This window comes from Hippichthys cyanospilos, chromosome 11 (assembly GCF_059441005.1).
Source record: "Hippichthys cyanospilos isolate Australia breed blue-spotted pipefish chromosome 11, RoL_Hcya_1.0, whole genome shotgun sequence".
NCBI classification, from domain to species: domain Eukaryota; kingdom Metazoa; phylum Chordata; class Actinopteri; order Syngnathiformes; family Syngnathidae; genus Hippichthys; species Hippichthys cyanospilos.
In genome coordinates, this window is record NC_142379.1 from 7,737,765 (window position 1) to 7,761,182 (window position 23,418).

The 23,418-nt window shown below is 38.0% G+C and overlaps 1 protein-coding gene across 1 annotated transcript; it reads left to right on the top strand.

Annotated features, from left to right (window-relative positions):
- Positions 1-341: 341 nt before the first annotated feature.
- Positions 342-17,666, top strand: snx19b (sorting nexin 19b). Its single transcript, XM_088427125.1, has 14 exons — positions 342-462; positions 1,279-1,518; positions 2,750-2,944; positions 3,277-4,467; positions 4,883-5,081; positions 5,195-5,295; positions 5,394-5,513; positions 5,796-5,920; positions 6,602-6,695; positions 6,802-6,967; positions 7,435-7,576; positions 15,797-15,981; positions 16,114-16,201; positions 17,156-17,666. The coding sequence occupies exons 2-14, from the start codon at positions 1,315-1,317 to the stop codon at positions 17,277-17,279; spliced, it is 2,934 nt and encodes a 977-aa protein (XP_088283251.1). The 5' UTR covers positions 342-462; positions 1,279-1,314; the 3' UTR covers positions 17,280-17,666.
- The last annotated feature ends 5,752 nt before the right edge of the window (positions 17,667-23,418 follow it).

A 23,418-nucleotide genomic window follows, 5' to 3' on the forward strand; every position in this document is an offset into this window, starting at 1 on the left:
TGATAATTGAATATGCTGATAACTGGATTGGTTTCAATAATTCATTAGACACTAAAACAACCTTGACTATTTTTGACACGGAAAAAAACAAAAAAAGTCAAAGTAAAAAAAAAAGAGCAAAAAGTAACATTGATGCAAAAAAACAAAAGACAAAGAGAGCTTGATCACTGCTATAGCCTCCCTGTCAAGAATGACAAAAATCCTCAGTCAAGCACAAGCGAAAATTGATCAAGAAATGCAAAAAAATCTTAATTTTAGAAATCACAAGGGTTTATCCCTAAAAAAAAACCCGCTGGTTTGCATCCACACATATCTAACAGGATTTTTGAGTGGGCGTTCACCTCGACTGCAACGTCATGCTACCGGAAGTAAACAACTCACGGGACGTCGAGTTGATTGAAAGCTTGAAACAGCTTGGGTTTTATTGTTGCTGTAGTTTAACAATGGTAAACATGTACCCGGGTAAGCTATTTTTCTGTCGTTCTGATCCATTCAACAATGAAACCACGTTTTCACCATTTTAGATTTCGATCCCAATGTCGTCATGTTGTTTCTTCGCCAACGTTAAGGCGTGAAAAGGGGTGCGTTCAAAAACAAATAAAATACGTAACGGTTTTTTAGTGTACCGTGCAGAATTACAAGTCTGTGTAAATATGTGGAGAATTGTCGGATGCATGCAACGGTTTTCCGATCCATCACAAGGTTGCACAAATATACAGGGAATTTTCGCGTTTTTCATTTGCTTTGTCAACACCTCTTGGCTCTTACGTTTGACTATTAAATCGTTAACAGCAAAACACCAACAACATGATCGTCGATGATAATTTGTCCATGTACTAATGAGGGAACGAAGCAGCTCTCATAAATTGGATAATCGTTTTGCAACGTGTTTTATTCGGCCTTAAAACACAGCAATAACAAAAGCCCGAATGACTGCTTGCTGTAAAATAGGAATGATCCGTGCTGGACAGATGAATACCGTGAATTTGGATGGTTTAGGGAGTTCATGCCCATGCTTGATGTTCCTCAAAACTTCCTCTATGTAAAAGGACGTGATAAACGTTACAATCAGCTGATTTTTTTTACCTCATATTTTGCCCCCAACAATATCAGTATTCCTACGATTAAGACTTTAAGATGGTAGTGTGACACCATTCTCATATACATGCTTCCAACCACGTTATAAAGTTCTACTGAGAGCGTAGCTCATATAGGTCTAGATATTTTTTTTAGAGTTTAATTCACATTCTAATTAATCGTCTCCATATTGTTTTGCAGGTTTAATGCGTGGGTGACAAGCATCCCTCAAGTGTCATGGCAGAGGTGCTGGGACAGAGGTGTATCTTGGGCTTTGGCGTACTGTTGGCTTGGCTTGTTCTTTTCCATCTGCTTGTTAATATCTGGCTGCTGTGCGTGTTCACCAGTCTGCTGGTGGTACTTGGAGGATGGCTCGGATCTCAGGCCATCTTGGAATCCAACAGCGTGATCCATCTGGAGAGGTTCATCACTCTGGAACAGGTAAACCATCACTTCTGTACTCCAAATATGTAAGCATAGTGGTATACTGTTTACACATTGTAAACATTTCATTTGGTTCTCCTCAATCATCTAAATATGACCATTTCTGGATTTTCTCACTTGAGGCAACTAGTATGAGTTAAAAGCACAATTCACACTGCATATGAGAAGGATATTTCCATTTCCTTCATAGTCAGGTCACTTAAACCCTGACTGAAATGTGATAAATGACGTGTCAAATATGAACATATACGATTTCGCTCAATTTTCTTTCCATAACTTTGTTGTCAAGAATGCATTCATCTTTATGACAACAATACAAGTCTATGCAGTCTTATAGAAGATAGTATTAACCAAATTTATGATAATTTTGCCTTGAAAGTGGTCTGTATTGTATTACCTTGGTGTTTGCTAAGGTGCAAAAACAACACCGCATCATGGCACATTATTTAATAAGTACTGTGTGTACTGTAACTAAACTAGACAATGTAATTAGAAATCCCAGCCTGGATGATGTTTAGCAGATGTTCAGCAATACACACTAAAACTAGTGTTCAAAAATAACCATAATTATCTTCCTTATCATCATATTAAGGCATGTTTTCGATATATCGTATTGTTCTTTAACTCTCGACCTGCAATCTATTACAGTGAATACATTCACAACAGTGAATACAAAAAGTCGACATAGTAATTGGAAAAAAAGTAAAATAGCCTGTGTTAATTATTTTGTATGCCCTCAATCTAATACTTTGTTGCCACACCTTTTAATTAGTTTTAATAGAGTCCCAGTTTAGCCATTTCAAGGCTCCATATTGTTTCTCTCTAAAATATCAGAGGATGCAAGCAAAATTTGCATCCACATGCACATGTGCAAACAGTAAATGTGGGGATTAATAAATACTGTTAAATGTATTCATTTCTGATTAATTTCATCCCGTTTATCAACAATTTAGTGAAATGAAATGTAAATATTTACTTCGCAAGTCGGTTTACAGTGTGGACGCTTTTTAGTGCATGCCAGAGTTTTTCAGTGTTGGGGACAGCTCTTCTGTCGTTACTAATGGACTGGTAATTACATGTTTTATATACAGTAAACTTGTTACTTTACAGTAGTCCTTTTATAGCTAGAATCCAATGTACAGTTAGTTTGAGGCTATGTTGACTGATTACTTTGAGCTCAAGCATGAACCGTATCGCCATCTCTTGATCTCTTGATGGTCATTTTCAGATTCATTCCAGTGTGGAGGATGATCATCACTTGGACCAAGAAATCCATGATTCAGTGAGGAAGATTATCAGGGATTTCGTTTCTTCCTGGTACTCGACTGTGTCCTCTGAAAGTGGCTTTGAAAATCAGGTTCAAGAGGCCATGATTTCTATGGGCATGGAGCTGAAGTTGCGTGCAAAGCAATTAGACAGAAAGGTATTATTTTGTCATATTTTGTAACAAATGAATCAATCTTGGACACACTCATCATAGAAGCATTAGTAAATGCAAGTAAAAAGCAATGTTTGAAATTGTGAAGCGTTTAGACGTTTTGTGTTATTGTGTTTTTTTCGATATTACTTGAAGGAATTAGCTGTTGGTCGCAGTATTTGCAAAGTTTTTAACTCATTCAATCCCAAAGATGTATTTATACGTCTTTTCTGCTCAGACATTCAATCCCTGTTACTAATTTCCAGATTTTTTTTTTCAAATATTACAGTAAATGATGAAATCGCCACCCACATTTATTAGCTTTTATATTGATGCAGAGCCTGACCCAGAGGATCTTGGAAATGTTTGGCTGCCATCTACAGGACTATCTTCGAGCAAAGGAGCTGGTCGCCCAGCAGCAGGCGACTCCAAATAGTGAGAAGGAAAAGTTATGGCTGGCATACTCAAGGGTTAGCACACCTCACTGTGTGATGACCAGCGAGACAACGGAAGTCAATTACACAAGGGCTCTGGTGGACTTATTGCTTCACGTTTTGGTGCCCCCGCCTCACTTGGAAACAGGAACTGGACGGTTTGTTGTTGGAGAGCTTATCACCTGCAATGTCTTGCTCCCTCTTTTCAATAAGATGTCTGACCCTGACTGGTTAAATCTTTTCATGATCGACATATTTGGCAGTTCTGATAAAAGAAGGAAGACGAGTGGAGAAGAGACACTGGATTTGTCAGTCTCATTTCCCTGTGCTGAATTACAGCTCACTCCACCACAGGAGAGCACGCCAGCCCAGAGCAATGCTAGTGACCCTTCTCTAAAAGGTCAAACGGAAAGAGAAAATTCTGTAGAGATGGCCTCGCCTGAACTCTCTTCGCATGATGGCGCTGATTCAGAGGAGGTCTATTTTCAACAGAATAGCACTGAAGAAGAGACAAGTCAAACCTTAAGAAATTCGGTGAGTGGAATTAACTCAAATCCCTTCTATCAAGAAAATGATTCTGACTTGGACTCTCCATTAGCTGAGTACAAACTGAGTTCCATCGACTCCTTGGTCATGAATGGTCAAGAGGAACGTTTGCATGACCAACAGAAAGATTGTGAAACTGATAGCAGTAATGGGAAAGACTCTGAGGGTCTTTGCTCAAGTCAGTTAGATATCTTCTGCCCTACCGTCTTGGGGAATTCAGAGACATCCGATTACCCTGTTGGCTCATTAGAAATAACGACAGAGAGCACTTCCATCTGCAGCCTTCAGAACTTGGATAGTGAAGGTAGTTTTTCTTCAGCAAACCAAGCTAGGGAGCTTCCTCTGGTTATGGAACCAGTTGGGAATGCCAATGAAGTGACTGTCATCAGCCCATTGCATGGTTCTTCTCCCTTGCCTTCGTTCAGTTTTGAGCCTCTAAGCAGCCCCGAGGGACCAATAAGTATCCAAAACCTTCGTATCACGGGAACAATCACTGCCAAGGAACACCGTGGGACCGGTTCACACCCTTACACTCTCTACACCATCAAGGTAAGAGCTGTGCTTTTTTTTTTAAACAATTGATGCTTTTCAATATTCAGTTTTATAAGAAAAGGAGCAGTGTGATTTTTTTTTGTGCATTTTTTGCCTCTTATGCGTGTAGCATAGTGAAGCGTTTGCCCTCATTGGCCATCGTACATTATTCGAGTATTTATTCTTTTTTTTTTTTTTTAATAAAATAAAATAGGTGAATCAGAAAAAGATTAAAACGTCTACACTTTCAGCCACAGTGTACAAGTGGGCATGGCCATGTTTGTTATTGTGAGCTGTTTGAGGAAGTTTAACAGAATAAAATATACCAATGTCTTTGTCTTTGCTGTTTTTGGCGATTCTCATGTATTAACATTCAACAATATTAATACAGCGATGAAGAAAATTATGCTGAGCTGTAGCTTTTTTTTTTCAGTATGAGACAGCAATGGGTTGTGAGAATCCAGGGCACAGTCATCCGTGCTCAGATGAGGGAGACTCAATGAACTCTGGTTTTGAAAGTCCATCTTCCATTCACCCAGTGGCCTACCACATGGTCAACAGACGATACAGCGAATTTCTTAACTTGCAAGCACGCGTGGAAGAGCGAACAGAACTGAAGAAGCTCATCAAAGGTAGGCTTATAAGCATAATCTGTCTTTAAAGATAACTTACTGTATAAAATACCATGCACTAGTGGCATTTGAATCCACATCGAGATTACTTCACAAATTCGACTGTTTTGAAGGTGTAAAAGGTCCAAAGAAAATGTTCCCAGACATGCCCTTTGGAAACATGGACAGTGACAAAATAGAGGCCAGGAAAGGAATGCTGGAGACCTTTCTAAAGGTGTGTGATTAATTTTGATTCCATAAAGTATTTTGGGGCCTAATGGAGTAGAATTTTTTTTTTTTATAAATATATTTTTTTTCCCTCATTTCCTGCAGCATCTTTGTGCTATTCCCGAAATAGCCAACAGTGAAGAGATGCAGGAATTTCTCGCACTTAATACAGATGCACGGATTGCCTTTGTCAAGAAACCTTTTATTGTGTCACGCATTGACAAGGTTTGTTGGTGGTCAAATTGGCTATCGCTATGAAAAATATATATGCTTAGGCATTTTTATTATTCGCTCATATTCTACATTCGAGAATCTAGATTGGCATAGATGCACATAACAGGACATTAGTTCTTATGGTAGCATGACGATACAAATCCTGAATAGATGCCTTATTTTGGCATTGAAATAATTACTAATTGGTACGTATAAGACAATATTATGAGCTTGATGAATGCACACTCTACAATTTTTTGCTTGTTTGTAAGATTGTGTTCTATATTTATGCAGATTGTGGTGAATGCAATAGTGGACACTCTGAAAACAGCGTTTCCTCGTTCAGAGCCTCAGAGTCCTACTGAGGAAAATGAGAGCGACATGGATGGGGGGAAACTTAATAATGACAAAAAGGCCAAGTATGTGATTTAGTACAAAATATATGCACAAAAAATATAAATGCCTGCAACATTACAAGAGATTTGAAACCTCCCTACACTGCTGAAGGTTGAATTTTTTTTTTTTTATATGTATGATATCAAATTGATTGTTTATCAATTAGAATTTCTCATGAAGAAATTCAACTAGTTATTTAATTTCCAGTGTGTATGGTGAGGGTCAGGCAATAAATGTAATGGTATTTTTGGCAGTGTTAAATTGCTGCTCAAATTTAAATAGGAAATGACGGTACACCCTTTTTCAAAGGGATTTGATCCAAAATATGTTCAGATCTATGTTCTTCACCATAATAAGTAGCACCACTTTTTTTTTTCTTTCTTTCATTGCATTACAAACTAAACAAAACAATTTGAAAATTACAATTATGTTGACTTTATTTATTAATGGCCTAGCGGTTTACAGCGATGTACCTGTCTGCATTAAAGCCATTGCTGGTTCCTTTGTTTGGAATGTCCTTCTGCCCAATGTTAGGCCCGTTGTCCATTTTCAAAACCCATCAAAAACATTTTTCATTTATTCTTAGGCTTTCAATTCAGCATGAGACTTTTTTTTTTATACATATGATTTTTACTTTTTGTTCAGTACTTTATATTCAGCTGTGGTTGTTTTTAAGGTGCCCTATGCATTGCATTGTCTCTCAGATCACGCCTGAAATTCTCCAGCAAAAGTTTCTCATTTATGAATGGCTCAGAAATAAGACAACCTGTCTTGTTTAGCTTCGAACAAACTCATTCAGTAAGTTATCAATTTTGAGTTACCCAACTATGTCTTTTTGTTGCTTTGGTACACCATAGAACTTGTTTAGGGTGTGTTCAAGAGTTTCTTTGGTCTACACTCACAGGTCTTTAATGGAATGTCTTTGGAGGACCTGCAAAATTTTATCCAAAAACAAGAAACTCTGTCCCTTGCATCTCCGCCAAATTGCAGCGACAGTCCTATTGTTATGCAATATGGACAATATGGACAACAAGACTGTGCTGTGGGAAAGCAAAGACAAGGAGGACATGGTAAGACATGACTGTGGTTCCATTGTAATGCTGCACAGTATTTGTTTTGATCCTTCCTTTCAAACAAGTTAACAATGCATTAACTAGACAAAGATGGGATTATTATTATTGTTGTTATTGCTGGTTATGTGGGTGCATGCAAATTCACTTTTACCCCCCTAGTTAGTTTGGGTTTAATTTGCCGTTTATGTAGATCATTTCAGAGCAGATTCCAAAAGATAACTCACTCGATATCGGAGTCGATTAACAGTGGAGATGCAGTTTTACAATCTGTGCACATGAGGGCAGTGTTAATATATAGGTAAAGTGGAGAAACCACAGCTACATTTGCAGTATGGTTGTGAGCCATTAGCTATATTACCTTTTAATGGCATAGTCAAATATTAACTGATATTTTAACTGATAACTATAACTGTTTTAATTTTATTTTTTATATTTTGGAAGATAATGGTATGTTTTCTATGCAGCTGTCACAGGTGCGGCCGAGATGCCATTGGCTGACGTCGCTTTGAACATCCTGTGTCTGCTCATGAGAGAGCAGTGGAGCTGGGTGTGTACTGAGAACATTCAAAGGACCATCAGGCTGCTTTTTGGGACCCTTATAAACAGGTGATATTAATGTAGGCATGTTGAGGTGCAATTCCAATATGTACAATTCAGTGGCATTGATACTGTAAATGGCTCAATACTGATACGACTGGTACTTTTGCCATCCAAATTCCACTCCTCCAAGAAAATACAATGACAGATCGCTTTAAAGAAAGATTCCAAATGAGTATTTTCTTTAAAATTCTATTAATTGCAGTTTTCTTTTCTTATACTTTTTTAATTTCTAGTTCATACTACTGCTCCAAGATAGCAGCATATACTAGTATCTATACCAAGTACCCATATTAGACCATTCCTGCTATTAAGATTTTTTTTGGATCCATGTTTCCACGCAAATTAACTACCTACTTATGCACTTAAAATGAACTCTGAATGGTTCTATTGGGAAAAACAAACAAACAAGCAAAAGACAGTTTGTATACATTTGTGATCAGCGTGCATGTGTTTAGATTATAGTTCTTTTTTTTTCTACATCGGATAACTGGACCTCTTCAGGTACTTTTCCTTTTTTTTTTTACAACAAAGAAGGAATTTCTGGAAAGTACATTTGAACTCAGATGCTATACCTTGCCAGTTCGGGATGTGAAGACACGATTTTCCTAGTAGAGATTCCACAGAGAGGGAAGCTGTTGATGGGACATTTTAAGGGTTGACGAAAATTTAATTATGGGCCCCTGCAACGTTTCCCCCAAAATAAGCCATGTTAGAGGACTTGATTTCATTTTTAATATTTATATGATCTTCTCTTTTACATTTGTCGTAAAAGAGAAAGTAAAACTCTGCTGCTACTACTGCAGAAACACTATACATTACAACACCAGTGACCATGAAGAAGTAGTCCCATGATAAACTACCCAAACATTTGTTTCTGATAGGTATGTCAAATAGCTGCCAGTAAGCCAATATGACTACAGCTCTGTCCACTTCTGGCCTTCTAGTCTAATGGTGTGACCTGATGCTCCCTAGAGTGTCGGTACAAAAATATTGTTGCTTCGTTTTGATACGCCGTCTGCTATTTTAAATAGTTCCAACGGCCAAGTATGACAGGCCTTGTGCTTTTGTTTGACCTCGTCTATATTAGGCAGTAGGCTTTCAGCACTGCTGTTACAGCTCTGTGTGTCAGGTATTTCCTCTAGTTTTCCTTTGGACAGCACACAGGAGCATCTTCTATCCTGCAGTTAAAAATGAATAGAATGTTTATTTTAGAATGCTATCTGGAAGACATCTTGCTGTTATTTATGTGTTTTACAAATCGGTAAGACATTTAAAGGGGCGAACGCTGTTTTATTTTCGGTTATGGCTAATAGTCTCTTCGTCCGCAAGTCCCTTACTTGCTTTGAAAAAGCACTTGCAGCTGTGGACAATATGGTTTTCAGAACATCCACTTTTGCACTGTGTTTATTTAATACAGTTGCCTAATTTCAGACCAAACCCTTGCACCAAATCTCACACTTAGTTCACTGGGTCTCTACCTCTCTTAAACTCACTGTTACTTGAGACCCAATCAATGATCTATTTATTGCATAGTGGACTTGTCGTGTGTATTAATTCACCCTCCTTTGCTAGCTTCTTTTAGTACAACATAATTCTCTCCTTCAAAGTCCAAATGGTGCCGTGGTGCCCTCAGGTCTCTTCTGCACCTGTTTCTCAGTGACTGAGCGATTCTTTATTTTTACTTCCTAAAATGGCATATTAATGATCACGTAAACAATTCCGACGGGACTGCGAGTCCTTGATGACAACTTGATGTCCTAGGTGAGGATGAGGGAGGCTTTAAAGCCTGTCAGCAGCTGTCTTTAGGGGATGACCTCAGTTCTTCAGTGTGTTTCTTTTACTGTTTGTGTCACTCTTTCTGTTTCACTATTTGAGAGCTCTTTCTCGGGCATTGAATGTTTACTTGCGTTTCTGTTGGCGTAAATACTTGTGACATCGTGCTGCATTAGTTACTCAGTGGCCACAATATTGTTTTTGCGATAATCCCACCCCTCCCAAGTTAAACCCAACAATTCCTTAGTAAGTGTTTAAAGGACTTAGAAGGCTTATTTTTCTATAAAGTATTCTCGGCTGAAAACGAGTCCTCAAGTAACCCAAGTACCTCAGTAAGAAAAAATGCTCTTTTTTTTTTCTTGCCCCAGATACTCATTTGTTAGTCTACACGTCAGAAAAAATATCAAGCCATTTGCAGCAACCATCGTTTTATTTATATATATATATATATATATATATATATATATATATATATATATATATATATATATATATATATATATATATATATATATACTATTTTAAGAGTATATCTTACACATGCTTTCTTAGTGTGTTGGAATAGTAGTGTTTCTTCTTTATACATCAAAGTTCAGGTTGGTGAATTATTATCATAGCACTGTTTTATTTAGCATACTTTTTTGTAGTGTAGAAATGATTTAGATTGTCATTTAGTCTTAGGTGTCAATCGCAACCAGACCACCGCCAACCCGCACCAAAACAGATTGATAAACATATTAAAATCATTTTTAACAAGCAGGTTTAAATTTGGCAGAAAACCACGCAGTTAGTCCATGTGACTAGTTTCAGTTCTCCCTCACGAATGATCAGTATCAGACTCTGCACTATAAAAACCTGATTGGAACACCCTGAATATGTATTTTTCTTTTGGAATTGTTTTTTTTTTTTTTAAGGGTGGTATGATTCTAATGAGTTCAGACACATCTAGGCCTGTGCTGATGTCATATATTGACCAGATCAGTTTGCGGTAAGAGGTTCTTTGCAGTTTGGCCAGATGTAGACTCGGAAAACCTGAGGAAAAACCCAGATTCACTCAATTTACTACATCCAAAAATATTTATTACCTGATATCTATTTTGTTATATTAGAAGGCTTACAAGAGCAGCCGTTTGTCTTTGAGTGTGATTGCCTCTGATTTGTTATCTGGCAAGAACCAAAGTGTCTTCCAGATGGGATTTTAGCTGCAGTGATTCCTAGATTTTTTTAGTTTTTATTTTTGGACACCAAGCTTCAATTGGCACTTCTTTTTGAGAGAATGTTTTTTTTTTTTCATTAGGGGCTCCCACAACATTTGGCACCTTGTCAGTAACATGATAAATTGGGTATGTTCCCTATAAATCTTTGAACAGTTTTTTATTTTTATTTTTTTAATTTGGTAATGATTACTATAAAGGTTTGTTTTCAATGTGTCTTTTTTGATGTTTAAGAACTGATATTGTACGTTGGTTTGTCAAGATTTGAGTTATGAAAATGCTGCTGGAAACTCAGTGTTACAGTCAGCAGGAATTCATCCCGAGGCAGTTTATGTCAGAACACTGTCTAAACGTGACAGATTTGCACTTGATGACAATAAGCCAAGGCAGAATTGGATAAAAACACGGTTGTTACATAATGAGATGTTTGATCTATCAGCTTTGTTAGCCCGGAGAGGAGGTGTGACATATGTGCACAGGCTGTTCCTCAAAGTGGAAGTTGGCTGTCTCAGTCGTTAGTGTCTCACCCATTAAGGTCAGAGTTAAAGCAATAATCAAAAAAGGCATGCTGTGCCGAGCTCTCCGATTTTAGTCACAGATTGCATGACAGACACAGATACACAGTCCATGATGTCGTTTTTATGATTAGATTTCTGTAGTCATTCTTTAATGCTGCTACATATTTTTAATGTTAATGGGTACAAATTCATGTGATAAGTAAATACACATTCCTGATGTCTTATTGAGTATAACTTCAACAACTGGACTATGTTTGGCAAAGGGAATGTAATTCACATAAATATTTAAGCTAAAGACTAATTAATGTGCCAGTAGGTTATTAAATCCTTACTGCGCTCTCACAACATGTCACAAGTAATTACGACACCTAATTATCGACTATTAATTCAGTTACATAAAAAGCAATTAGGTCATGCTAAAACACCACTTAGATGCTTGCAAAATGATCCAAATGAGGGGTAGACTGTGCTGTAAATAAAGCGAAGCAGCGGCCCTGAGGCCTCTTCACATTTGTGGTGGTTTTCAACACTCACCTGAGTCTGGTCCCTGAGATGCGCCTTCCAAGTAATGGTTCATCCTCTGTCTCCAGAGACATACTTGTGCAATGACATCATGTCTGTTGAAAAACGTGTAGGCTTATTTTAGCTCAAACGGGACCTGGTGTACTTGTCTGTGTTTACCATAAATGGAAGCGGGAACGATAAAGGCACTTTATTCAGTTGTTGGTCAGGTCGGCAGATGTTTTATGCATACACCTGTTTACAGTAGACCTTCTTGCATGACATATTGTTCAAACAGCTCTAATCAGTCTTATATTTGTGCTAACCTGCAGTATGGACCTCATGATTGTAAGTTAATGAAGCTGATGTGGACATCTTGGCAGTTGATAGACCCTTTCTTAGGTTGTACTAAAAATATCACTTATTTGTGGAGTATGCAGGGTGATAGACAAGACACATGACACCGTGGTTCTTTCCTCTTCATTTTCCCGGCTTACAAATATTTATTTGACAGATGAGCTGGAAAACCACTTTGGTTGGTTTTGCGGTAGCACTAACGCAATAGAGACTAGACTCCACCAGACCGCAACATCTGATATAGCATTACTTGGCATTTGTTGGCTTTAATTGGCTGAAAACGGAGTGTGGGTTTGCCTGGGCCACTGGGAAATCAATCCCTGCCATAAGACTCTAGTGGTGATGACAGCAGAAACTTAATTTGATGAATGTTATTGTAGTAAAGGCAGAGATCCAGTAGCTATGAAGATATTTATAGTATATATGTAGTATTAATGTGATATACTTGGAACCATGGCAGTGTTAATATAAATTTCTGTCTACCATATGTGATATTCTGAGCAATGGCTCATTATGTCATGTTTATGTTTTGACCGTCATGTGAATCAAGGCGCCATGGCAGTCCTAGTTTCTGTATTTTTTTTTCCCCTCCAAAATGTTATACTGTTGGTCAGTCCACACACGTGGCTGTTATTTTTATAAAATTATGACCAAAAAAATAAATAAATGCTTGCTATCTTTCATGAACCATTGCTAAAGCCTCTATTCCACTCAGGCGTGAAGGCTGGTGAGTGTCCGCATATATACAGTAGCAGCTTTTTTGACCTCAAGTTCATTCAAGGTCACCAGAGATAGCCAATAGGTCACCAGAGGTTGTCAAAATGTGTCCAGAAGTCACCAGACGTTCACTGGCATTGCTCTTGTTGCTCGGTTGTGCTGCTCTTGTTGCAAAGAAATTTTTCAACACTTTCACAATTTCCTTGTGAATAAAAGCAATGTCTGGCGACTTGTGGCAATCCTTTGGTGACCTTTGTCTATCTTTGCTCGAAAGAGCCACTACCATCGCAGACACTCACCAGCGTTCAGTGCAACCCGGCATATTGCATAACATTATTGAGCTGAAAACATTTGCTCACTGCAGACGTTAATAGTGGTTAGTTAGAATTGCCAGTCTTTCAACTCCATTGACTGTCAAATGTAGTGGACACTTTATTTAGGTGTACCTGCTCAATCAAATACTTGTATAACTGTTTATGTACAGCATATGCATATACCTTTAAGAACATCTGTCAAAGATTGAAAAATTATGTTGCATGGAAAGTGTTCAGCACTGTCCATAGACATCACTGGTCTAAATTTTACAGATGGACAATTAACACTTGTTGTCCAATTTCAAATGATGTGTCTGTTTCTCAGTCTGAATAGATTTGTTTTTAATTAGCAACCTGGGACTAATTTAGTTATTTGCCAAGAAAGTAACTGAAGCGTTGGAATGTGGTAGAATATTCACAGCTGTATCACTGAGTTTGATCTTGTATGTGCGACTGATATTTTCCTATCTATCACATTTAGTGCTGTGTCAAATTTAGAGTACTTTTTAGCAATTGTAGACAATACAAGTCTGGATCAACAGGGTCAATTAAATGTTCTCATTTTTCCACGTAATTATTCTTCTTCTTCAAAACTGGAAATGCAACAAACCCTCCTAAATTGCAGCACATCTGGCTGTTCCAAAGTGACTAGATGCCTTGTAGAATGTTATTCCCACTGGCAAGGGCTTTTTGGGATAATTGTGTAACGAGACAATGTTTTGAGAATGTATTCAAAGAGTTTTCTCTTTCCTTGCAAGTTTATTTGTAGTTGTGCCATCCAATATTAATCAGCAGGGATGATGCGAAGAACAGCTGCCTACTTTCTGGCCGACAAGTGATTACAAAATAATTACCTAAATACAAATTTGCCTCTGTGATGGCAATGTTCAAAACGATTTGCTTGACTTGCTAAAATGTCTTGTCTAACCTTTGCTGGACAACATGAGTCTTCACATTCCAACCATTCGCTTGCCATTTTGTAGTCTGATGTGCCTTCATTGAACAATAGGCTTTGGTCTTTGTGGTTTTTGTGGGATGATCAAATAAAGAAACGTGCTAGAATTTTTTTACCCTGGAATTCTTTGGTTGTGGTACTGCCACAGCCACATAATGACCGGCGAGTTCTTCCATTTTGCTCACTGGCTACAGATAAATGATTTTACCTCAGGAATGTAAACTGTTTTCACGATGTCCCTGTTATGTTGTTGTCACAAGCGTCTCTCATGTAACTGAGTTTACTAACCAAGAAGCTCCTAATTAGAACCAGGACTTGCATTCAACAGAAGTTAGGTCTGAATGCAGTCACAGCTCAGTACTTTTCTGGTACGCCAGTATAACAAACCGGTGTCCCGTTTAAGTGACTCTGCATTTAGTTTTAATTAGTAAAGGACCTACTGCATGTGCATCCGGCTCTGAAAATCACGGTCAGGGCCTCAGTTATGCCCCACGTTTATGTGGTAGGCCAAACTTGAGCTGCTTTGTCAGAAGCATACTCCTCCATTCAAAGAATGTACTGTTTGTCACTCTACCTTAATCAAACGTACCAGTGGACCGGTTTTTAAAGTATTGACATTTACTATTCTTGCTCTTCCATTTTCATGTCTTCCTTCTACTACTGAACACTCTCACACCAAACAGGTTATGGCAAACACAATGACAGCCTATAAAAGGCCAAATTCAGGCTGGGATTGACCGTTGTTTTACAACCCCTCCAAGCACCATTCAGAAAGCTTAAGTTAAAGAACGCGAAAATTAGAGATACATGATTAGATTACGCAATTAACAAACATTTTTTTTACACATGACTGTAAATAATTGATCTCAATCTGTTACTTTGGACATTCCAATCACAATCTTTATCTGTTCAAGAGGGTAACACAATGGGGGTGTAGGTAAAAAAAATGGTTTAGCATTGTGCAGCCATTTTTTTTTGGGGGGGGTGGCAGGAGTCATTAGATCAATTTGAGTAGTTATCATCATCCTTAGGAAATATAATTCAGCATTTCATGTTCTGTTGTATGTTCTTGTTTTTTTGTTTTTTTTGTTTTTTTTTTACAGCATACAGTGCTTTCATGGGTGCTTTTTTTTTTTTTTTTTTACCCAATAAATATAGTGCCAACTTTGTAACAGTAAATCATACTAACACCTGTCATCGTGTCCTCTCTTTCATTTACGGTTTTACAAATTTAACCCTGAATGCCAGAGCTCTATTAAGATGTTTATTTTTTTTAGCTTTTACTTGTTGCCCTAAATAACTTCCTTGTTTTGTCAGGGTGGCAACTGTCTGTGTTTCCATCCCCCAGATAGTAAATCTTCTTGTGCAAGAGGTCAAGCCCGAATGAAAGGTCAATGTCCCCCCCCGGCAACACCCAGCCTAAAACATTTACTCATCACAAGACCTTAAATCCAACAGTTATGCAAAAGGCTTTGGGGGAACTCATAGTGATCACCTGTAGTGTGAGACCATGCCAAGTGGGACCTCTCTTCTCCACTTGAAGTTTCAAATCCGGATAGGAATGTAATGACTCACTGGCTACATTTAAAATGGATTTTCTGCTCTGACAACATGATTTTTCAGTGTTGGTCAAGCCAGCACACTGACAAGGTCACAAATCTTTGAACTCAATGACCGTCTTGTGAACATATAGTGACAAGAGGTCAAAAGACTGGCATGGGGGTCATTGTGCACTTGAATGATAGTCCATCTTCCTGTTAGAATGAAGTGGATTTTTTAGCCTGAAAAAAATGAACATAACATGATTTAAAATCAGTTGATTACCGAAAGCCCAGTTTTGTTCAATGGTTCAAACATTGTGTATTTTCAAATTTCAGATGGCTGGATGTGAGTGTGGCCAATCTGACATGCACCAGATACTGGGTCCATTACCTTCAAGTTATCCAGGAGTCTGTATGGCCAGGGGGAGTTTTGCCTACCTCACCACAAATGGAACGAAGTCAGCAGCAGAAGGACACCACCAAGAAAGAAGCCTTGTTTTGTCTGATGAACCTTCTTCCAGGTAGACAACTTGAGAAACACACAAGTTTTTGCATAACAGTTTATGTATAACAGATGGAAGTTTTAAAGTTGACTGGTCAACCTCTGAATTGTTCATATTTTGAAGTTGAAATGCCTGCCTTGGTATCCACAGATATAGTCACGGATTTGCTCAGCTCAGAGAAGTACAAACTCAGTTGGAAGACTGTTTTTGATTCCTTCCAAAATCCCTATATTAACAGGTAAGCAGACTGTTTTTGATTCCATCCAAAATCCCTATATAAACAGGTAAGCAATACATCTCTTGTACACTCATTATGTTACTCCCTAAACGCACACATCATTACTCCACTCACAAAAACTACTGGTGGGTCAATGCATCTCCTAATATAATCTTTGAGATGTGTTTAATTGACTAGCCAGGGCCATCAGGTCATCATGGATGTAACTTCATTGTACTCTGTAACCTTTATTTGTTGCACAACTCTGTGATGGTACACTGTGGTTCTTGCTCATGCTTGATATGTTTTTTGCAGTTATTTAACATTATTGTTAACAAATGTCTCTTACTTTCTTTCCTCTTATTTCTGTCCTCACAAGTCACACATTTCTAACAGTGTTTTATGGAGGGTATGTTATTTACGGACTCAAAATTCAAATTTTGGATTTTACTTGATTTAGAGTCCCCACCAAAAGTACTGGAATAGCAACTTAAGATACAATTAAAAAAAATCCACTTTATTTAATGGTCTTTACATGTGTTAAACAACTCAACACAGACATTTCAAATGAGCAAAGGTAGAGGAAAAGTCATGACTAAAGTAATTAAACATGCATAATATTTAATATTTTGTGACTTAACCCCATACATGCAATCACTGCCTTAAACCTTTAACTCATTGTCGGGCAGACAGGTGAATGGACTTGTACACATATAATTCCTTCTGTGCCTCTACTTTAATTGTATTTTTTCCGCCAGTGCTGTTTCCTTGTTTGCAATATTTCTGTAAATTTCACATGTAAAGGAAAGAAGAGTCGTGCTCCCCTCCCCTTAGTTTAGTGCATGTATTGTATATCCGAATGTGTTTTTTCGACCCTGAAGCAAATCTGATTCACGTGACTCATTCTCGTGATTCATACAATCAACCAGAGTTGTGGTTCCCGTCACTAATTGAACTCACGTTATGTTTTAATAGACACCTGGTTTACAGCATTTGTGACCTTTTATTGGAGTTCCTGGTTCCTGAATTACCTGAGCAAAATTTTCAAAGGAGTTTACTGCAGAGCCTCTCTAAGAACCCAGAAAAGCTTTTGGCTTGAGGAGACGACCAACACTGACTGTTACGCATGTCCTCAGTCATGGTTTCTCACACATTTTGAGTTGAAGATGAACACTTACAATATGGTTCCTCTCTGGAACTCAAGCCCACTCAAGTGGAATCATCTACTGCTATTACATAAAAATACTGCACTTAAACAGTCAACAAATGATCCAGGAAGCTTTAGCTAAAACTATTTTGCTGTAAACTATCTGTGATGCTGATCTGTTTACAACAGTTTCTGTTGACATTCTGACATTGAGACTGCTTGAAAGAACTCTCACTTAATTCTTGATGTCTGTTTAGTGGCCTATATATGTGTGTGTGTGTGTGTGTGTGTGTGTGTGTATATATATATATATATATATATATATATATATATATATATATATATATATATATATATATATATATATATATATATATATATATATATATATATATATGTGATAATTGTGCCAGCAGTTTCAGATCAGAAGTTCCCTCTGATGAAACACTTTTTTTTTAACAGCTCAGAAGCTTATTTTGAGTGAAGCAAAGTCCTAGTAACCAGCTAGGGACTACTGATAATGTGTTTGATAATAATAATGTGTTATGTCGTGTCAGATTGTTTTGTTTCCAGATTAACATGAAAAATTTGTAATTTAGTTATGACAAATGTTTCTGACATGAATCAAGAATCTTTGAGTCCTCTGATTCTAATCATACTGCACGTATTGATATTGCAAGCAAATGAACTGAATGATTGTCTGGATGTACATGAACTTTACAGGTGTGGAACACATTTTAGTCATAGCTTAGCTGCAGATGATGCGCTATTTTGAATGCCAAAATGTATGCTAATTTGTGCCATACACGTGAATATATTTGTCATTTCGTCATAATGGTAGTGCAGGAATTAATGGAAAGTTATACTGTCCCTCAAACTATGATGTATCAAACTCTCACACTGTTTTTCATTCTTTAATGTTCAACCAAATGCACATTCACACCTTTGGTCAATTTAGAATCTTTAGGTGCAGTTAACTACTGTGCTTGTTTATGACATGTGGTAGCCATGCCAACCACGTACCAATTGCACTGCCTATCTTCTTTTGCCCATTTCTGTCCGATACAAATAAATGTGTAAACGGCTATGTTTTGCTTGCTGTGAATTGCTTCAAAATATGAGCTTGGTCATTAGTGTATTCTCATGAAGTGAAAGACTAAAGTTACCTAAATGTCATAATAATTTGTCATCTGTTCTATGAATATGACTTACTGTACCCCGCGGACTCATGGCTCATGTCCAACAGCGAGTGTTAATATCCTACAGTGTATGATACAGACCATTGCACCCAATATTTGGTTTTCCATATAGTATATCATATTGCCCCCCTGTGATGCAATTATTCACCCCACTTATCATTTTCCAGTCTTCCTCCCCAAATTCCTACTGTTGTGATACTCCAATGGAAAGAAACAGAAGCTGCAGTTCATTATTATCTAGAACGTGCAGTCATAGACCGCCAGATGTACGGTGAACTTTGACTGTACACATGCGATGGGGAAAAAGCACTACTGAAAATAGTAAAAGCAGCCACTCCGCTGCCACTAAGATGGCGCCAAAGTGCAACTGTTGTCATTAGCCTACAACATAAATGCAAAGCACTCAGCTTTGACTGCAAGCCTTATTAAAGCTCTTTGCCAACCTAGACTCAAGAATGGCTCATGTTCAACCAGTTTGTTTAATTACAAATCTTAATTATTAAGCCTATTGACAACACTAATAATGATATAGATGGATGAACAACATGATATCATTGAAGGTATTTATCTTTTTGTTTTCTTTGATCAAACAACCCCAATAATGACAGTTCCTTAAAAATGTGTTTAATCAAACATCTTGCTATAGATGACCAAAAATGTTCCTCCTCATATCAGCGTACCCTTTGCTCTCAAATTGCCAATCAACGACAATATTATTGATGGAAAACGGTCTGGGTCACCTCCAAAAATGGTTTAGGTATGGGTGCTTGTCCCCAATTTTGGAGACGTTGAGATAAATAAAGCTATGATGCCAAAGAGCTCATATGGTGACGATAAAGTGTTTTGATCTGATCTGTGAGCGTGCAAAATAATTTCTCACAGAGAATCAAAACAATCTGACTAAACACATCGTATCTTGCACTTTGGATAAAATCACCTTTGCAGAAGAGCAAAGTTTTATTTGGCAGGCATGCTGTTTTGCTTCATCTGCTCCAATGATTATATATTAGCAAGTCTTGCAAGTGGTCCTAATATAGAGGCGAGTGCTCAAAAGAGCAACAGTGCCAGTAAAAGTCTCTCCATGTGCACGTGATAAGCTCCAATTCCAGGAAGACTATTCATGGAGTTGTGTCTGACAGGTCAGCAGGTCTGTCACAGCACTGTGATCCACAGGGAATTACTGTTTTCTCTCAGGGCTGCTGGAACTTAAGACTCTGACTGATGTCACTTACGGTATATTCATTAATAACCTAAACTCTCTGGCACAGCCATGCGCAAAGTCTTGACAGGGACGCTCTTTTAATAGTTGTTCCAGTGTTACACTGTTTGTCCATGGCATCTGTTGTTTTTGTATCTGAGCCTATAGTCTTTTCTGCACGGTTTGGAAAAAAAAGGATAGTGACAAAGAACTTGAGCAGAGGACTGTTATTTGACCTTTTAAGCTACTTGAAAAGCAAGGCAAACATCCCAAGAAACATTCCCGTTAATGACTCAGATGACCATTCTTTGTATTTTGGGGCACTTTTTCAATTCGGTTGGGACATCCAAGTCAAATGACCCAATGGACTCTCTGTGTCACTGTAGCAACCGTAACCTGATGGGGAGAAGGATGTGAGCTAGAGGTGTGAGAAAAAAAATCAGTTGATATAAGATGTCCCCCAATCCAAACTGTGTATCTGCAATTTCAAAATAAATACGCAGACAATAATGCAGTCACCATAAAATGCTTTTATTTTGAAGTTGACCTTCGCAGCTGTGCTTGAGGGGTGCTTAGGCTTGACTTGTCCTGACGTTTCTTTTTGCTGCCATTACATCCCATATCTAAGAAAATCAACACACCATCATGAAAAAAAAATAGTCATCAGTAGTTATCAAATTTAAAAAAGAAAAATCCATCAATGCATTAAAGTTTAACAATATAGGATTTCGATCAATTACTCAATTACAATAAATGGTCCATCAAGTCACTTCGGTTTACAATATCTCATCAAATACCAAGGCTTCTTTCTTCCATTCGACTGAATTAAAGACTCAAGTGGCAGTTGTGGTCTACACTGTGTTTTTTTGTGTAAAAAGGCACATTCTTTACTATTCAAACTTTTCAAAAAATTTCATTATTTCGATCACGTCAGTTCTTTTGCACATCTATCAGATCATTTTGATTCAAAAATCATTGTGGATTGCTCAATATAGCTACCAAACATGTTCTTGGAAATCTGGGAGGAAACCAGGGTATTCTGAGAATACCCACATGAGCATGGGGAAAAATGCAAACTCCACCCGGGAAGGCCTGAGCTGGAAGCCAACTGGAGACCTCAGAACTGTGAGACAAACGGTGTCTTCCACCGTGTTGCCTCTTTGGGGGGGAAAAAAAGTTTCAATAAAATTTTCCCAATACATATGGTTGTAAGTCGTATATGAATATTGGCTATTTGTTGTGGACCTTGGCTGTCCCATTCCCTCACACGTAGCAGTGGTTGACTATATAGTAAATTAACAACTCACTAATTTGTGCATCTCCTCCAAAATCATGTAAATTCTATCATCGTTTACTTTCTCAAATAGATGATTTGTGACTTTCAAATGAACTTTTCTTCTTATCAGCATCGTTACATCATTAGCAGTTTGTAGTAATAGTTTCAAAGTCTTTTATTTTTTTACAAGCATCATCGTGCACAGGGTGATTTATATGGAAAGCACATGTTCTTCATCCTGAACGGGTTATGCAATCTCCTCACGTCGTGTCCTCTCCTCTGCACGCGTACTGTCTGACATGCCTTGCTGTCTGGTTGTTTTCTGAAGGCCCGCTACACTTTCATTCTGTTTTCCTGGCCTGCAGCTCAGACAACGTGAATGTTTTTGCAAACTGCCCCTTGAGGACAACGCTTTGGGCAGAAAGCCTTCAAAAAGTGTTTCCTGATGTCTGCAAGAAGTGGAATTAGAGAAATGAATCTGTGCGAATGGGAGACGCAAGGCGCCATGTCAATAACTAACAGGCTCAACAAACAATCCAGAGATTTGCTGCTTTTCAAACATCTTCCGCTCAAAGACTTGAAAAACAAAGTCTGTAAATTCTTCAAAAGACTTGCTTACATTACATTATAGTTTTAAATACTTCAAGCATGGTGCAACTGTGTTTTTCTCTTCAGGAAATTGAATGCTGCAGACACTTGGTTGAATAAACCTCGTATGACTTCTAATGTAGTCCAAGTGATGTTCAGGATTATAGGGCCCTCTTGTGGCAACAAAGTATGTCTTTTTTACGGAATGGCGTGATGGGAAGCGCCTACAAGAATAGATAAATAATTCGTAATTGTAACCCTAATCTGTATTGTAATCACATTGCGTCATGATCATGACAGTTATGTTGATTTACTGACTATATTATACCAATCATCAACAGATCTGACTACAATAAATTTAGCAATGCGTTGAGGTTTTTACTGCTGCAAAACAAAGACTAAAAAATATTAAACCTTACTTTGATGAGACATCAATAATTTGCTTTATTGCCTTTTTTGGACAACTTTTTTTTCTTTTAATAGCAATGTTAGAGCTCAGTAGATCAAAGTGAGTATTTTCTTTTGTATTAGTTTTTTGTTTAAAAAAGCGATGGCACAAACTCCTAAATTCATTTAAAAAAATGCACACAGCATGTGTACAATATGTTCACGATTGAGGCGTGTTGCAAGTTGTTTTTTTTTTTTTTTTTGAGAAGTTGAGAATCGTTCCACCTCTAGGTGGCAACAAGACCCAAGTTCTGATTCAATGGCATTTCTCTCACGTACCGCATGGAGGCCGTCGACGATAATGAAAACGGAGCGAGGGCACGATGCATTGCAGTCCAATTTCATTTCACATACACTTTTACACATATTAGTGAGGAGTGAGAACATTTCGCTTTACATTGAGTGATTCAGATCACTTTACATTCGTGGAGACTGGGAACAACTGGAACATGTTTTTTCTTTCCCAAATTTAAGCTCTTTTGACCTGGGGCGTTCAACTGTGCTTTGCAAATGAGCTTCAAAGAGTCTCCCAATAAACGACATGAAGAACGTTTGTTCAACGCAAAAAGAAAACGGATGATGTAATGTCAAGTAAAAGGCGTAAAATCTTACAGTACCTTGGGGTGACATGTAACATTATGAAATAAAGCCATAACAATGACCAAATCTACTGAAAGTTTATTGCTCAAAACGTTGACTTCTGCAGAATGTATGACTTAAAATACATTGACTGTCGTTCATGCATTCATTCATTCTCTTAACTCCTTATCTGAGTATATGCATCATCCATTCATTTTCTAGAGCCGCTTATCCTCACAAGGGTTACAGGCCTGCTGGTACCAAACTTTGGGCATAGGCGGGGGAGACCCTGAAGGGGTTGCCAGCCAATAGCAGTGCACACAGAGACGAACAACCATTCACACACCCAATCACACCTAAGGACAATTTAGTATGTCCAATAAATCTGCCACGCATGTTTTTGGAGTGTGGGAAGAAGTCGGAGTGTCCAGAGAGGACCCACATGGGCTCGGGGAGAACATGCAAACTCCACACAGGAAGGCAGGAATGAGGTGGATTTGAACGCAGGTCCCCAAACTGTGAGGCAGACATGGTAACCACTGAGCCGCCCCATATGCATCATTATGACAATAAAAGATGTACAAAAGATAGATGTAGCATTCATGTCTATTTCTAGTGCCACCTTAACAGGGTTGTCAGTTATTTGGTATGGATGCTCGATACTCAATACCACTTTTTTCAGGCTGATATCAATACGAGTACTTGATCCTGGCACATCATTTATTTGTAAAACTCAAATTTGGCTGCTTTGTATGGATTTTCAGCAGACAGCCTTTCCTCTCCTCAGCCACCTCATCCATCCCT